At 34.8% G+C, this 18799-nt stretch overlaps 1 protein-coding gene across 2 annotated transcripts in view; it reads left to right on the top strand.

The window, feature by feature from the left end:
* Positions 1-18799, top strand: part of BRINP3 (BMP/retinoic acid inducible neural specific 3) — a 404576-nt gene that overhangs the window by 219399 nt on the left and 166378 nt on the right. For both annotated transcript variants that reach the window (XM_010366528.2, XM_010366529.2), the window contains one exon: positions 91-281. In XM_010366528.2, coding sequence (XP_010364830.1) covers positions 91-281 — 191 coding nt within the window. The remainder of the gene's footprint in view (positions 1-90; positions 282-18799) is intronic.

Genomic DNA, 18799 nt, shown 5'->3' with positions numbered 1-18799 from the left:
ATGCATAAGCTAGGCCTTTCTACCTGCAGATAAGTTTAAAAAAATGATTTTAAGTGGACAATGGAATAATTTGCAATATTATTAATGCAGGAGAGGAATCACTCACAATTTTTGTGGACAAGCGGAAGTTGAGCAAACGAGCTGAAGGAAGTGATTCCAGCACCAATAGCTCTTCGGTCACTCTGGAGACGCTACATCAGCTAGCCGCTTCTTATTTCATTGACAGGGACAGCACACTTCGGAGACTTCACCACATTCAAATTGCATCCACTGCCATCAAGGTAAGAATGAGTTTATGCTAAAATTATCACCTTCCATTCTTTGTTTCTTCTATATCCAAAATGCATTTCTATGTGTTTGCTTATTCCATGAATTTAAACAATTTTATAAAAATATATTTACAATTTTCTTGCTTTCAGTTATGTAATATATTTAAGATGAGTTTGTATGTATTCAATATAATTTTTTACTTGCTAAGTAGGTTGAGATTTTTTCTTGGTTACATGTAATTAAAGTATATTTGAATTCTATGAATTTATCTTGGGGTACACAGGCTCCCTATACATGGATACAAATTTGTTTTAATAACATCAATTTATTTTATAATTCTCCTTAATTCATTTTACCCATCTAAAAATACTAATCTGAGAAGAGAGGCTTTATTGGGCTTAAAGTCGTCCATGGCACAAAATATTTTTAGGAAGTCCTGCTTCATGGAAAATGACCCCTCAATGTTTTTAAGATATATTAAGATGTACAGATGCACGGTTGTATGGGTTTCTAGGAGGCAAAATATACCATAATCTAGAATTGGTGGATTAATATTATGTGTTCACTAAAGGCATTTGACTTTGAATACACTAAGGTTGACTTTATCAAAACTGAGAAAAAAGGAGAATAATTTAGTTCTGATTTTCAAAAGAAAAAATAAAATGAATGAGAAAAAGAGATTGAGAAACAGAGAGGAGAAATTGTTGTCCCTAAACAATACGTTTTAGACATATTCTCTGGCAAAGTAGCTCAATGTAATTCCATTTGTCAAATGGCCATTGTAAAATTAACAGAGTCAGAACAGTATGATCCTAGCCTAAGTTAGCCATAACAAAATAATATAGAGAGATTATTTCAGAGTGTTTCAAATCTAACCTTTCATAGTTAATACAAAAAGGAATGATTAAATGTAACATTCTATTACTTTATGAAACTAAAATTAATGTGTGTTCATTTTTGTGTCAATTAGTTGAAAAGTTACTACTTCAACTTAAACCCATAAATGGGTTAAGAATGCTCGGAAGATTGCTCCAAGTATATTTTTTTGTTCAGGATGTACTGGAGAAAATAAAAGGTGATGTGGAAATACCTTAGCTTAAGGGTTACACAAACAATACAGCAAAATCCTAATATTGCTAGTAGATGGTGTTGGGAAACTTCAGTAGATATAAATCATGCAATATAGTTAGTTGGCTTCTGACTCCAGGACTAATGTTATATTGAGTAACAAGTATATAAATAGTATTTATGCTGTATAGATAAAAATGTAGCAAGTATGAATGCAGATGTTTCAGTTAATTTAAAAATTTTGGAAGATGTTAAAAAACTTAGCTTGAGGTTGCTGAGGAAAACTAGACTTTTCCAGAAATCAGTTTCAAGGATATAAACAGAAACTTTGATCAAACTATTTTCTAACAGAAGAAATCATTGTTGTAAACAATTTTATTATATGGCTATTGATTTTTGTTGTTACTGTTCAGCACTAAGTGTGACTGTGAAATTATACAACAGTTTTTATACTCTAAGTAAGAAATATACAGACACATTACATGTCAAAACAATGGTTATTTGCATATACTTCTCTTCTCCCACAGGAAAAGTATATCGCACAAAAAAACATATGTTTTATTGAGGCATACTATTGTATACAGGCATTGCATTTAGACTCTGTTAATGCAAATGGGAATAATGATGCTTCCTTAAGTCTATAACCTAGCTGTGTGGTGGAAACGAGTCCCAAAGAAGTGACACTTACAGAAAGTTCTCAGGAGAAAGAAAGAGTAATCTGGAATTTGAGAGTCAACAGACTCACCTGGACAGGGCCACAGGGAATGCCTATTGTTCATTAACCATGGAAAGAAGTTTCTGTGCACATAATAAAAATGATTTAAAGTATGTGTAGAGTGGCTGGAAATGGGAGGAAAGGGGGCTTTACATTAGGTGGAGGAAACAGCAAACAGTGGGAATGATACAAGGTCTATTATCACTGTGAACAGAAGTACCCATCTTGTGCTGTAACTAAGAAAAAAAGGAAATGAGATAAGCACCACCTGGTGACAGCATAGCCAAGAATACAGGCATAGAAATTCATAGAGAGTGCAAGCGTGAGGTGGTGAGGTAGTGGGGAATGGGAAAGAAAGGAGAACAATTACACCTTTCAGGATTTAATTTAGACCTAAGGGAAATTTTCTTCTGAGGCAGCTGTAATTTTAAGTAGCTGATGATTTTGCATGCCAGGGTTAGCAGTCAGGGTTATTATGAAGGTTCCAGGGAAAGGCATTGTGCTTGTGTGCTGTGTTCAAGCAAGACTGGAGCCAGAAACCCATGACCATGTGCACTGCAGGAAGTCGACCCTTCTGAGTTACATGAACACTGTTGTGTCTGTGCCGTTTTGTGTGGAGATTATCTTTTATTTTTATTACTTATCAAATGTGTCCCTGCACAGGTAAAAGGTGTCTCTCTTCATTTACAAGTTTGACTAAGATTGCAAGTGCTTAGAAGTAAGTATAAAGAACTGAGTAGATAGGTGAAGGGATTTTGGTAGGCTGGATCCAAGGGTATTCAACTACTGAAATCTTTTCTTATTGAATAAACAATTTGATGTAAAGTACTCTTGTAGTCTCTGAAACCAAGATCTCAATTCCTTTACTAAATCCCTAAAGGTTCCGTGCATTGCTTGTGTGCTTTAAATTGTCAAACTAAGGATAACAAGATTCACAGTTTCTTTGATTTGGTAATGTAAGTTGTGTTTCAAGTGATGTATAGTAGGTATTTAATTTCTAGAGCAAATGTTGAATGAAGTTGTTCTGTGATTTACAGAATTTATGAGACAGAAAATTGCTAAAAAATAAAGTAAATAGAGTTGTTATCAGGTAACAGCAAAAATATAATTAGATCTGCAAAATCATGCCAGCTTTTATCATGCTAATTCTTACAAATCACAAGAGTTAAACAATTTAACTATGAGCCAGTTTCTAGAAAGTAGAATAAAGCAATTTTTTGTCTTTTATAATTATGAATATAAATATAGACTATAATTTGTTAATCTGTAAATAAACTGACACAAACACCCATAGTTTAATTAATTGCCATACTCTTACAATTAATACCATTTATATCAAATATTATTTCACAATATTATTTGTAGTCCAATAAAATGTGAAATGTAGTGTCTAGAGTTGGTCATTATTTTCTGAAGATCCAATTCAATTGACTTAAGTTATTCAAAAAATATACTAACATATTTTTATTTTTAAATAGTCTAATAAATTTTAATGCTATATAATTTATGGTGATGAGAAAAACACAATACATTATATACTTTTAAAGGATATTTAATCTGTCACCTGATGTATTATGTCATATATATTTTCAAAGAGAATTTTATTTTAATTTTTAGAAATAATGCACTGAGTAAAATTAAGTTTTTATAATAAGACACTACTAAAATATTTTTAAGTAATTATTTTATGAAAATAATTACTGATATGTTCCTGTATTTCTTGTATTCTGCAAATATAGAAAAAACAATCAGATAACTTTCAATATTATAGTGGTTGGAAAGTTTTGAGCAGCAAACCTAGGAATAAGCAGAAACAATATATTACAATTAGCTTGAAGGTCAACATTTCAGCTTAAAAAAACCATCTTGAAATGATTTTTTTAGTGTTGCATAGTTAACTTAAGAGTGTTGCAGGTGATATTGAAAAGAGGCACTATAGCTAACTCGAAATTTACACTTCTGAAATTATAAAATACATTAATTTTTTTAAAGCTATTTATAAAATTAAACCCAACAATACTTTTCCAAGAAGTAGTTTTGATAAGTAAATTATTTGTTATTTGGGGGTAAAATCAGTAAAATGATAATATATTTATTTTTAATTTTGCTCATATATAAATAAATATATATACATATATATATATATATATATATACACACACACACACACACACACATAATTAAAACTTACTTTTAGAATACCCAAGAAAATATGCATGTGAACCATTGATAATAATGGCACATTTTATATTTTGCATTTATAGGAAAGATCCATATTTGGTACTCTTTTTGATTGTGTATATTTAAGGTATACAACATAGTGTTTTAATGTACTTAAACATAGTGAAATGGTTACTACAGCCAAGCAAATTACCATACCAAACATCTTTTCATCTTGCACACTCTTTTTTCTTTGTGCTGAGGGCAGCTAGAATTTATTCTCTTTGCAAATTTCCACTAGGCCATACAATATTTTTAGCTATAATCTTCATGTCATACATTGGATCTCAACATTTATTCATCCTATATAACTGCAACTTTGCACTCATTGACCTAATATCTTCTCCTGATCTCCCTCTACCACCTCTCCCATACTGGTACCCAGTCTCTTTTTCTTTTCTTTTCTTTCTTTCTTTCTTTTCTTTTTTCCTTTTTTTTGTTTTTTTTTTTTTTTTAGTTATTACTTTTTTTTTTTTTTTTTTTTTTTTGATCTGGTGTGCAGTGGCACGATCTCAACTCATTGCAACCTTTGCTTCCCAGCTCAAGCAATTCTCCTGTCTCAGCCTCCCAAGTAGCTGGGACTACAGGTGCCTGCCACCACGCCTGACTAATTTTTGTGTTGTAAATAGAGATGGGGTTTCACCATATTGGTCAGGCTGGTCTCGAACTCCTGACCTCAAGGGTTCCACCTGCCTCAGGCTCCCAAAGTGCTGGGATTGCAGGCATGAGCCACTGTGCCTGACCTTCTTTGAGACTTTCTATTAGATAATGTTATCTGTAAACAGAGATAATTGTACCTCTCTGTCCAGTCTGTATTGCACTTTATTTGTTTGTTTGTTTGTTTATTTATTTATTTATTTATTGTCTAATTGTCCTGGTGGTGAGAGTAGAAACTCTTCCTTTGTCCTGCTCTTAGGAAGAAAGTATTCCTTCTATCACTATTAGGTAGGATGAGTTTTTCATCCATGCTCTTTACTATATGGAGGAAATTATTTTCAGTTCATAGCTTGGTGAGTGTTTTTTACATGAAAGTGTGTTGATTTTGTCAAATGCTTTTTTTGTATCTATTAAGCATGTAATTTTTATTTTTTAATTCTATTTACATGATTTATTGTATTAATAGATTTTAGGATATTGCATAAACTTTGCATTCTTTGGGCTAAATCCCATCTGGTCAATGTGTATATTTATTTTATATGTGACTAGATCCAGTTTGCTAGTATTTTGCTGAGGATTGTTATGCCTATATTCAAAGTGGATATTGGATTATATTTTCCTGAGATACATCTGGCTGGTTTTGGTAGGGGGTAATACTGGCCTCATAAAAGGAAATGGGAAATATTCCTTCCACTTCTATTTTGTGGAAGAGTTTGTGAAGAATTGGTATTAATTCTTCCTTGAATTTTTGGTTAAATTTAACAGTGAAGCCAACTAGATGTGAGCTTTTCTTTGTAGGCAGATTTTGGTTATTAGTTCAATTTCTTCACCTGTTATAGGTTTATTCATATCGTGTTTTTCTTCTTGAGTTTGGTGTCAAGAACTTAAAGGGCTCAAGAGATCCTCCAACCTTGGCCTCCCAAAGTGCTGAGATTACAGGCTTGAACCATCATGGCTAGCCCTTGTTCAGTGTTATCTTACAGCTACATGGTTCCTCCAAACATCTATCACTCTCCTCACCAACTCTATCCAAGCTTGGCCCTTCTAAATCTGAGCAATGACCTTCATATTCTATGTCATAAAGGAAATCGAGGTCATCAGTTAAGAAAGTCTCTGTCTTTCTAGAAATGTTTCCATTTCATTGAAATTATACAATTTGTTGGCATGGAATTGTTCATACTATTTATTTAATATTCTTAGTGTTTCTGTAAGGTCACTAGTAATATCTCTTATTTATTCTTGATTCTTAGTTATTTCTAGTGTCCTTATTTTAAGTTACATGAGTTTTCTCTTTTTATCATGATCAATCTAAGTTAACATTTCCTTTTCAATTTTGTTGATCTTTTCGAAGAAAGAGCTTTTAGTTTCATTGAATTTTCTCTATTTTTCACGTTAGCTAATATTTGAAAAGCTCTTAAAGCAATAACTAGCTCAGTATTTGGGTGGGAGTGTCCTGTTTTCTGGGCGTGGTCTTACAAATGGCACAACAAGAGATTATACCCCGTGCCTGGCTTGGTGGGACCCACGCCCAGGGAGCCTTACTCACTGCTAGCACAGCAGACTGACAGAAGGAGGGGCATCCACCATTGCTGAGGCTTGAGTAGGTAAACAAAGAAGTCTGGGAAGCTCAATCTTGGTAGAGTCCACCACAGCTCAGCAAGCCCTGCTGCCTCTGTGGGATCCACCTCTGGGGGCAGTACATAGAAGAACAAAAGGCAGCAGAAACTTCTCCAGAGTTAAACGTCCCTGTCTGATAGCTCTGAAGAGAGCAGTGGTTCTCCCAGCATGATATTTGAGCTTGGAGAACAGACAGATTGCCTCCTCAAGTGTGTCTCTGACCCCCGTGTAATCTAACTGGGAGACACCTCCCAGTAGGGGCCAACTGACACCTCATACAGGCAAGTGCCCCTCTGGGATGAAGCTTCCAGAGGAAAGATCAGGCAGCAATATTTGTTGTTCTGCAGCCTTCTCTGGTGATACCCAGGCAAACAGGGTATGCAATGGACCTCTAGCAAGCCCCAGCAGACCTGCAACTGAGGGACCTGACTGTTAGAAGGAAAACTAACAAACAGAAAGGAATAACATCAACATCAACAAAAAGGACATCCACACAAAAACACCATTTCTAGCTTACCATCATCAAAGACCAAAGGTAGATAAAACCACAAAGATGGGGAGAAACCAGAGCAGAAAAGCTGAAAATTCTAAAAACCAGAGCACCTCTTCTTCTCCAAAGGATCACAGCTCTTTGCAGAAACGGAACAAAGCCTGACGGAGAATGACTTTGACAAGCGGACAAAAGTAGGCTTCAGAAGGTTGGTAATAACAAACTTATCCGAGCTAAAGGAGGATGTTCGAACCCATGACAAGGAAGTTAAAAACCTTGAAAAAAGATTAGATGAATGGCTAACTAGAATAAACAGTGTAGAGAAGACTTTAAATGACCTGATGGAGCTGAAAACCATGGCACGAGAACTACGTGATGCATGCACAAGCTTAGCTAATTAGATCAAGTGGAAGAAAGGGTGTCAGTGATTGAAGATCAATTTAATGAAATAAAGCAAGAAGAGAAGTTTCGAGAAAAAAGAGTTAAAAGAAATGAACAAAGCCTCCAAGAAATACGAGACTATGTGACAAGGCCAAATCTGCGTTTGATTGGTATACTTGAAAGTGACAGGGACAATGGAACCAAGTTGGAAAACACTCTTCAGGATATTACCCAGGAGAACTTCCCCAACATAGCAAGGCAGGCCAACATTCAAATTCAGGAAATACAGAGAACACCACAAAGATACTCCTCAAGAAGAACAACCCCAAGACACATAATTGTCAGATTCACCAAGGTTGAAATGAAGGAAAACATATTAAAGGCAACCAGAGAGAAAGATTGGGTTACCCACAAAAGGAAGCCCATCAGACTAACAGCAGATCTCTCTGCAGAAACTCTACAAGCCAGAAGATAGTGAGAGCCAATATTCAACATTCTTAAAGAAAAGAATTTTCAACCCAAAATTTAATATACAGTTCAAACTAAACTTCGTAAGTGAAGGAGAAATAAAATCATTTACAGACAAGCAAATGGTGAGAGATTTTGTCACCACTGGGCCTGCCTTACGAGAGCACCTGAAGGAAGCACTGCACGTGGAAAGGAACAACTGGTAGCAGCTGCTGCAAAAACATGCCAAGTTATAAAGATCATCAACACTAGGAAGAAACTGCATCAACTAATGGGTAAAATAACCAGCTAACATCATAATGAAAGAATCAAATTCACACTTAACAATATTAACCTTAAATGTAAATAGGTTAAATGCCCCAATTAAAAGACACAGACTGGCAAATTGGATAAAGAGTCAAGACCCATCAATGTGCTGTATTCAGGAGACCCATCTCACATGCAGAGACACACATAGGTTCAAAATAAAGGGATGGAAGAAGGTCTACCACGCAAATGGAAAGAAAAAAAAACAAAAAGCAGGGGTTGCAATCCTAGTCTCTGATAAAAGAGACTTTAAACCAACAAATATCAAAAGAGACAAAGAATGGCATTACATAATGGTAAAGGGATCAATTCAACAAGAAGAACTGACTATCCTAAATATATATGCACCCAATACAGGAGCATCCAGATTCATAAAGCAAGTCTTTAGAGACTTACAAAGAGATTTAGATCCCCACACAATAATAATGGGAGACTTTAACACTCCACTGTCAATATCAGACAGATCAACGAGACAAAAGGTTAACAAAGATATCCGGGACTTGAACTCAGCTCTACACCAAGCAGAATCAAGAGACGTCTACAGAACTCTCCACCCCAAATCAACAGAATATACATTCTTCTCAGCATCACATCACACTTATTCCAAAATTGACCACATAGTTGAAAGTAAAGCACTCCTCAGCAAATGTAAAATAACAGAAATCACAACAAAGTGTCTCTCAGACTACAGTGTAATCAAATTAGAACTCAGGATTAAGAAACTCACTCAAAACCACACAACTACATGGAAACTGAACAACCTGCTCCTTAATGACTACTTGGTAAATAATGAAATTAAGGCAGAAATAAAGATGTTCTTTGAAACAATGAGAACAAAGACACAATGTACCAGAATCTCTGGGACACATTTAAAGCAGTGAGTAGTGAGAAATATATAGCACTGAATGCCCACAAGAGAAAGCAGGAAAGATCTAAAATCAACACCCTAACATCACAATCAAAAGAACTAGAGAAGCAAGAACAGCCACATTCAAAAGCTAGCAGAAGGCAAGAAGTAACTAAGATCAGAGCAGAACTGAAGGAGATAGAGACACAAAAATACCCTTCAAAAAATCAATGAATCTACAAGCTGGTTTTTTGAAAAGATCAACAAAGTTGAAAGACCACTAGCAAGACTAATAAAGAAGAAAAGAGAGAATAATCCAAATAGATGAAATAAAAAAGAAATGATAAAAGGGATACCATCTATCCCACAGAAACACAAACTACCATCTGAGAATACCATAAACACCTCTACACAAATACACTAGACAATCTACAAGGAATGGATAAATTCCTGGACACATGCACCCTCCCAAGACTAAACCAGGAAGAAGTTGAAGCCCTGAATAGAACAATAACAAGGCTCTGAAATCGAGGCAATAATTAATAGCCTACCAACCAAAAAATGTCCAGGACCACACAGATTCACAGCCAAATTCTACCAGGGGTACATGGAGGAACTGGTACCATTCCTTCTGAAACTATTCCAATCAATAGAAAAAGAGGGAATCCTCCCTAACTCATTTTATGAGGCCAGCATCATCCTGATACCAAAGCCTGGCAGAGACACAACAAAAAAAGAGAATTGTAGACCAGCATCCCTGATGAACGTCTATGTGAAAATCCTCAATAAAATACTGGCAAATCGAATCCAGTAGCACGTCAAAAAGCTTATCCACCACAATCAAGTCAGCTTCATCCCTGGGATGCAAGGCTACTTCAACATACACAAATCAATAAATGTAATCCATCACATAAACAGAACCAACAAAAAGAATCACATGATTATCTCAATAGATGCAGAAAGGCCTTAGACAAAATTCAGCAGCCCTTCATGCTAAAAACTCTCAATAAACTAGGCACTGATTGAACATATCTCAAAATAATAAGTTATTTATAACACACTCACAGCCAATATCATATTGAATGGTCTAGAACTGGAAGCATTCCTTTTGAAAACCGGCACAAGACAGAGATGCCCTCTCTCACTGCTGCTATTCAACATAGTGTTGAAAGTTCTGGCCATGGCAGCCAAGCAAGAGAAATAAATAAATGGTATTCAATTAGGAAAATAGGACGTCACATTATCCCTGTTTGCAGATAACATGATTGTATATTTAGAAAACCCAGTCATCTCAGCTGAAAATCTCCTTAATCTGATAAGCAACTTCAGCAAAGTCTCAGGATACAAAATGAATGTGCAAAAACCACAAGTATTCCTACACACCAATAACAGAGAGGCAAATCATGAGTGGACTCCTATTCACAATTGCTACAAAGAGAATAAAATACCTAGGAATCCAACTTACAAGGAATGTGAAGGATCTCTTCAAGGAGAACTACAAACCACTGCTCAACGAAATAAAAGACGACACAAACCAGTGGAAGAACATCCCATGCTCATGCATAGGAAGAATCAATATCATGAAAATGGCCATACTGCCCAAGGTAATTTGTAGATTCAATGCCATCCCCATCAAGCTACCAATGACTTTCTTCACAGAATTGGAAAAATCTGCTTTAAAGTTCACATGGAACCAAAAGAGAGCCTGCATTGCCAAGACAATCCTACACAAAAAGAACAAAGCTGGAGGAATCACGCTGCCTGACTTCAAACTATATTGCAAGGCTACAGTAACCAAAACAGCATGGTACTGGTACCAAAACAGATATATAGACCAATGGAACAGAACAGATGCCTCAGAAATAACACCACACATCTACAGCCATCTGATCTTTGACAAACCTGACAAAAACAAGAAATGGGGAAAGGATTCCCTATTTAATAAATGGTGCTGGGAAAGCTGGCTAGCCATATGTAGAAAGCTGAAACTGGATCCTTTCCTTATGCCTTATACCAAAATTAACTCAAGATGGATTAGAGACTTAAATGTTAGACCTAAAACCATAAAAACCCTAGAAGAAAACCTAGGCAATATCATTCAGGACATACGCATTGGCAAGGACTTCATTACTAAAGCACCAAAAGCAATGGCAACAAAAGCCAAAATTGACCAATGGGATCTAGTTAAACCAGAGAGCTTCTGCACAGCAAAAGAAACTACCATCAGAGTGAACAGGCAACCTACAGAATGGGAGAAAATTTTTGCAATATACCCATCTGACAAAGGGCTAATGTCCAGAATCTACAAAGAACTTAAACAAATTTACAAGAAAAAAAAAAAAAAAAACCCCCATCAAAAAGTGGGACAAGGATACGAACAGACACTTATCAAAAGAAGACATTTATGCGGCCAACAGACACATGGAAAAATGCTTATCATCACTGGTCATCAGAGAAATGCAAATCAAAACCACAATGAGATACCATCTCACACCAGTTAGAATGGAGATCATTAAAAAGTCAGGAAATAACAGGTGCTGGAGAGAATGTGCAGAAACAGGAATGCTTTTACACTGTTGATAGGAGTGTAAACTATTTCAACCTTTGTGGAAGACAGTGTGGGGATTCCTCAAGGATCTAGAAAGAGAAATACCATTTGACCCAGCGATCCCATTACTGGGTATATGCCCAAAGGGTCATAAATCATGCTATTATAAAGACATACCCACACGTATGTTTATTGTGGCAGTATTCACAATAGCAAAGACTTGGAACCAACCCAAGTGTCCATCAACGATAGACTGGATTAAGAAAATGTGGCACATATACACAATGGAATACTATGCAGCCGTAAAAATATATGAGTTCATGTCCTTTGCAGGGACATGGATAGAGCTGCAAACTATCATTCTGAGCAAAGTATCGCAAGGACAGAAAACCAAACGCCACTTGTTCTCGCTTATAGGTGGGAGTTTAACAATGAGAACACTTGGACACAGGGTGGGGAACATCACACACTGGGGCCTCTCATGGAGTGGGGGCATGGGGGAGGGATAGCATTAAGAGGAATACCTTGTTGGGGTCTGCATGTTTCCTGAACAAAGGAATGAACACACAAGACAACACAAGACAAGACAAACATGGCGGCCGCCCCGAACGACATGCTCCACTTTATTTTATACCGTCGTTTGTGGAATGTTACCAAGTCACAAGACACAGTTGTTGTTTTTCTGACCTTTCCCTGACTTTCTGGATTTCCAAGGTGTTTACATATAAACAAGCCCCCAGGGTCTGCTATTGGCAACTGGCTCCTTTGTCCTCCCTGTTTGCAGGGGAGGAATGCCCTGCTTCATTTGCAAGAGCAGGACTTACCGGGAACGCCCTGCTTCGTTTGCAAGCACATAGTCCTCTACAATACCTAATGTAAATGATGAGTTAATGGGTGTAGCAAACCAACATGGCGCATGTATACCTAAGTAACAAACCTGCATGTTGTGCACATGTACCCTAGAACTTAAAGTTTAATAATAATAATAAAAAACTAGCATCTTTAAGTGCTAAAAGTCATAAGCTTTATTATGCATCATAATGTTAATGAGCACTTATTTTATTACAGAAGTAGTTTATTGTTTCATCTCTCCAATCAGAGCTCAGTATAAGATAGGAGCTCAATAAATGCTAATTGAAATTAAATGAACCTAACTCAGCATGAGCAGAATCGATTATGTTGTGGCAATCAGAAACTGAAGCAATCCCAGTGTTTCAGATTGCTAAAATTAGGTAAGTGGTAACAATTTTAGCATGAATGGTGAAACACCTTTGAAAATTTCACAGGAATCCCCAATAGGCCTTAAGCTTTCTACATCCTCGTATTTCTTCTCCTTCAGTGTAGTGGAGTAACAGCTCTTTTAGTAAGCAGAAAGAAAATTCAGTACTCTCTTTTGGAAATACCTTATTTTTAACAACACACAGTTGCTATCTATTTTCATAATAATTCTGTATATTCTACATCATGATCTCCAAAGCATCAAGATCACAGCACAGCTAAACTAGGAAATCCCATCAGTGTAACCAATAGGTAAAACTCATTGGCAGAATCTCTCTCATTTTGAAATGCTCACAGCACTCAGCATGGAACACAGCAGCATTGTACACACTGACACTCAACAAGTATTGGTTAAATACATTTTGGTGAATTTGTGAAATATCAGCTGCCAGTAATAAAGGTGCTTATAAGGAAAAAAAAATCTTTATATACAAAGTGACTTTTTATTAAATCTGTGTTACAGTTACTATGACAAACCTTCAGTAGAGAGACTTGTGTTCTCTCATCTATTGAATGAATAAGAACTCAATGTTTTAAAAATCATCTTTTTATTAATCATCAGTGTGTGAATAAAGAGAAAAACTGGATTAGTTTGCCTGCATTTGATCAGATCTCTGGTAAATAAAGAAACTATTTGTTGGTTTTGAAATGTATGAGCATGGTTTATGAGCCATCTCTTTTTATGTTGTTGTTGTTGTTGTTATGAAAGAGTACTGTTAAATATCATATTAAGTGAAATGAAAAAATATCTTTGCATTATACCCCTCCCATGTTGTTCTGAAACTGATTTATCTACCTGTCAGTAGATATTACACAGTCATTATTAGACATACATGCTTTTCCTCAATTTCTTTTATTGCATTCCTAGGCAGAGAGTTAAGTGTTTGAGAGAAGTATCTCCTTATTTCCCATTTCTGTACACAATTTGTTCAAACCCCTTGGTTGAGCATGGCATATGATATCAGAAATAGGCCAAAGACAAGAGAAATGAAGAGCTCTAATTCTGGAGCGACATGGCCCTAGGTTGGTGTCCCAATGTCACTACGTATTGATTGTATGATTTTGCTCAATTAACTGTCATCTCTATGTATCAGTTTAATAATCTGTAAAAGAAAGATAATAATAGCACTTACATCATAAGGTTGTCAGGAAAATATGGAGAGTTAATATTTTTAAGGTGCTTAGAACAGTACCTAGCACATATTAAGTGCTTTATAAAAGTTATTTTTAAAAATTATGCTCAATAAGTACAAGTTCAAGCAAATACATAGGACTCAGGAATAAGCTCTAACACAGAAAAATAACTTGGTTAGAGAGTAGAAAGTTCAAAATTATTTTACCTTTTCCAAAAGAAATCAATTGCTAAAAAGGGAACCCAGTTAAGGGTGTTTTACTTTTTAAAATTATATTATTATTATTATTATTATTATTATTATTATTATTATTAGAGATGGGGTCTCACTCTGTTTTCCAGACTGGTCTCGAACTCCTGGCCTCAAGAGATCCTCCCATCTTGACCTCCCAAATTGTTGGTATTACTGGTGCAAGCCACTATGCCAAGTTAAGGGCATATTCCTCATTAAAACCACACTACAATACAAGAACCCTGTATTAAAATTTATGAAAATGTACTGAACCTGAGATTCAGGCTAAGTTTTTTGGTGAATATGTATATTTCCACCCATAATCACTGCAGAGTGGTTGGAAAAGTGATTGGTAGAACATTCTAAGGTTCTACTTCCCATATGTCAAGGAATGAAATGAATTCAGGAATCCAAACATTGACAACTCTCTTTATTTGAGTGATCACTTAAAATTTTGCCAAGATTATTGTCAAAAATTATTGGTACTAGTATTAGGTCTAGGTGTTCTTGACTTCCCTTTTGTCTGCTTAACAAAGGTTTATTTTTCATGACTAAATGAGATAAAAGAAAGTTTGATTCCCCTATCCACAAATGATATAAATTTTTAACTTCATCACTTGGGAAAGTGATGAAAATCCTAGGAAAGGCCATCTTCAAAATACATCTTTTATTGATTTTAATATTTCTAGATTTACAGAAAAATTATATGGTACGATGTATGGTATGAGGGAATGGATGTCCTAAATACAATTTACTGTCAGTTTAGCATGACATAGGGACGGCATCGTGATAGCAATTTTAACATTCGTGCTAGTAGTATCTTAGAAAGAAATGGCTAGTTATGTCATGATTTTAAAAATTTCCAGTGTGGTTGAAAACACACAGGTTTATTTTGCATTCATGTTACATATCTGTTGCAAACTAACGGTGGCTATGTACAGTTACACTAAAAGTCAGCTAACAGAGGACCTCTTCTTATATATTGATATGTAAGAAATTTCATCAAAGAAGAACATATGTTTTGTCTATTTTATATTTTATGAAGCATCAACTCTAAACTGACCAAAACTAAGTTATTTTCTACCATAATCAGTAACTGAAAATGTTTCCTTCAGTTTATCACATTTATATCAAATTATAAATGGTTACAAATAACTCTTTGTATGCCATTTTTCCTTTTATTCTCTGTATCTAATCAGTGAATGGGTTTTGCAGATTTCTCTGGTTTCCATTGCTTCCCTTCTATTCCTAATAGGAACTAGTTCGGGCACTACACATTGTATAACTTCTGGTTTTGTTTATTATCATGCAAATGCAGCTTTCATACTGTTCCAAGCTAAATTCTTACAATACTTTCTTAAACCATACCTCAGAGCTGCTCAATTCTTGGAGAGTCTCTTATTTCCTTTTACATATAATAATCTCTATAAATGATTGATGCAATACCCCTGACCCCATCCTATTCAACCATTTCATCACTGACTCGAGTAATGACATAAAGGACAGGCTTATTAAGTTGGTAGTAACTGGAAAGGAAGTGAATAGAGATCCAACACTACCACAGTAAGCTGGAGTAAAAATGAGTTTAAAAATGTGACATGCCATTGACAAATATCAGCTTAAAAAATACATCATATTTTCCCCCTTAACATTCTAAACATTTAATATATTATCTCTCCATCTTAAATTTGAACACTTTTTGCTCAGGGAATTTAATAAAACTTAGCTAGGTTTAAGAAGTAATTTGTGATGTGATATGTAATTCTAAATTTATTTTATGTCACTTCATAATGGATATTTTACCCATTATACTGCTTAAGAGGAGCTCAAGCTTTAAGTGATCAAAACTCATTTGAGGATGTGTTTGGCATAGAATTTCTATTTTAGCTTCTGCTTTTCCCTCTAGGTGGATTGTAAAAGGTTGAGGTTAAATTACTTTTACATTTTAAAGTGCATTAACTTCATAACATTTCTGCCCTGAAATGCTACACTAATTTGATATTTGTCCTATATCCATTTTCTATCTAATTTAAGCAGAAGTCTGAGTTGACCTTAATTATATTTTCTTTCCTTTTAAACTACGATCTTCTATTAGCAATTTTTGGACTCATAAATGGAAATTTTGTTATCTTAAAAATTATTTTTTCCTTTTAAATTTAGAGGTTTTGATGAGAAATTTGATAATCCTGTCGACTATAAAATATATAGCATTAGTCTTTTATGACTTGCATCGGTAGAAAAGGTTGGGGCCTGCTTTAGCTAGGTGCATGAAAAATGTACTCTCACCTTCACATAACTCAAAATGGCTTACACAATTCAGTTCAAACTCTCAAACAAGTTCACTTTTTGTGTAAGTTAAAGTTTGAAAACCAAATGGAATACTGTCCATTGAAAATGATGACCTAAAAGAAAGCTGGAAATTATAAAATTATCATATTTTTACATAATACATTACTATTTTTGCTTAACACATTTTATTTTTCTTGATGCTTATTATAAGAAAAATCAGTTGCTATTTTTTACATTTGAAACATCTCTTAATTCTTTTTTGTTTTAATGAGATGAGTGAAAACATTTAATTGCTCTTACTTGAATTAATAATATTAGAAATTAAAGCAAAATGTATAAATAGTAATTGATCCTGTAATTGCTAGAAATAATAAAAAATATTTAGTACTCCATATAAGGGTAAGTGTACTGCAGGTCCAATTTATTTGCATATTTGGAGAATGTTTATTCAGTGTCTGTGTTGTGCTTAGGGCTGCTGGGGAATAGGCTTACATAAATGAATGTGACATGATTTTTATCTGAGAACTAATAAGATACTGCTGTTCTATTTAAGCTACAGCTGCGTGGCATAGTTTTCTCTAGTAGTCTTCCAATACTCTCAGGGTTGCTACCAATGGAGTATTCTAATATTCTTGCAGTTGAACTGGAGTCCAAATGAGCAAATAAAGAAAAAAAATAGCAACACATACACTGAGACATCCCACAAAAAGCAGTATCATTTAGAAAAAATCACTATAAGCCTCTAAAGAAATACAACTGGTAGAAAAGATTCTTGAACATTTGAGTATAATTTGCTGTTAAGAGTAATATATTATTTAATGGAGAATTGTTACAAATAGAAAATTAACAGAAAATCTGCCTCATAACCATAGATTAAAGGAAAGAAAATACAAGAAAATTAATTTAGGATGTAATATGCAATACAATATATAGAAGTGTTTGTGAGTGAGTGTGTGTATGTGTGTGTGTGTGTTTGAATGTAGGTAAATATAGTCATAGAGTTCAGATCTGCATGTAAACTCATAGATTCTGAATATATGTACTATGTTTTAAATAATAACAAAAGTGACATAATGCAAAAAAACATTGATATCCTAGTTTAGAACTATACAATCTCAGAAAAAATAAATAAATATACAAACATACAAAAGTCTTTTCTTGAAACACTTTTGAAAGGAGGGGAGAATAGAAATATAAAAATTCCAAAAGTACCCTGGGTAGGTGGAGAGTAGAGATAGGAAAATGAAAGAATGAAAAATTAAGATGATAGCATCTTAATGGGCAGGTGACACATTATGGAATAGAGATTTTTGGTGAAATATAATTTTCATAGTAGATATATCAGAGTAAAACATTTCAATTGTTAGTATTGGCAAAGGGGAGAAAATTATTAATGAGAGGCAGATGTGCAATGAGATTAAATTAAGTTATAATTTAAAAAAGTAAATAGCCATTTGAGTAAATCAATACAACGAATTTAAGAAAAAAGGAAAATAAAAGTAAAGGTACTTTTTTGCCATTAAAAGTAATGGCAAAAACCACAGTTACATTTGTACCAAAGTAATAGCAAGAGGTAACACAGATTTCCCACAAAAATAACTAAAATGATGGATTAAAAATGAAAGAATTCTTCTGTGTATTCATAAGTTGATAGGAAGAATATTCTGAAACCAGAATAGAAAAGAAACCATGCAAAGAGGGGACACTGAGATCTCCACAGTATTTGCTGAGTCAGATGGATTTGAGCTTCTTTTGTTTTATTCTCATGGGGCTCAAAGTACAAATGACAAAGCTCAAATTTTGTCCAAGATAGAGTGCCTAAGGGGTACCCATAAATGTAAGACCCCAAAGGTCTGTGACCTTGAAATATATTGGAAATGTGTATCGGAAATGTAAGTAGGTAATTTATTTTTTAAAAGTCCGTAGGATCATATCACACCAACATGGAATAGCTTCGAGATCATGTTAAGCAGGATGTCAGGCACAGAAAGCTAAATACTACATGCTTTCACTCACATGTAGGAGGAAAAGAAAAGAGGAATTCCTGAAAGTAGAGAGGTAGAGAGTAGAATTGTGGGTATTAGAGGGTGAGAAGTATGGGAAATACCACGGAGAGTGGAAGATGGGAATAGATTTGTCAAGGGATACAAAGTTACAGCTAGATAGGAGAGATGAATTCTGGCATTCTGAAGCACTACAGGGTGAATGTGCTTAACTATGATTTATCGTATGTTTTCAAAAATCCAGTAAGTACCAATATCTGTGAAATGCAGTTCTTCTG

This window comes from Rhinopithecus roxellana, chromosome 8 (genome assembly GCF_007565055.1).
Source record: "Rhinopithecus roxellana isolate Shanxi Qingling chromosome 8, ASM756505v1, whole genome shotgun sequence".
In the NCBI taxonomy this organism is placed as follows: Eukaryota; Metazoa; Chordata; class Mammalia; order Primates; family Cercopithecidae; genus Rhinopithecus; species Rhinopithecus roxellana.
Note: the sequence above shows the minus strand (reverse complement) of the source record. Positions and strands in the feature narration are given on the sequence as shown.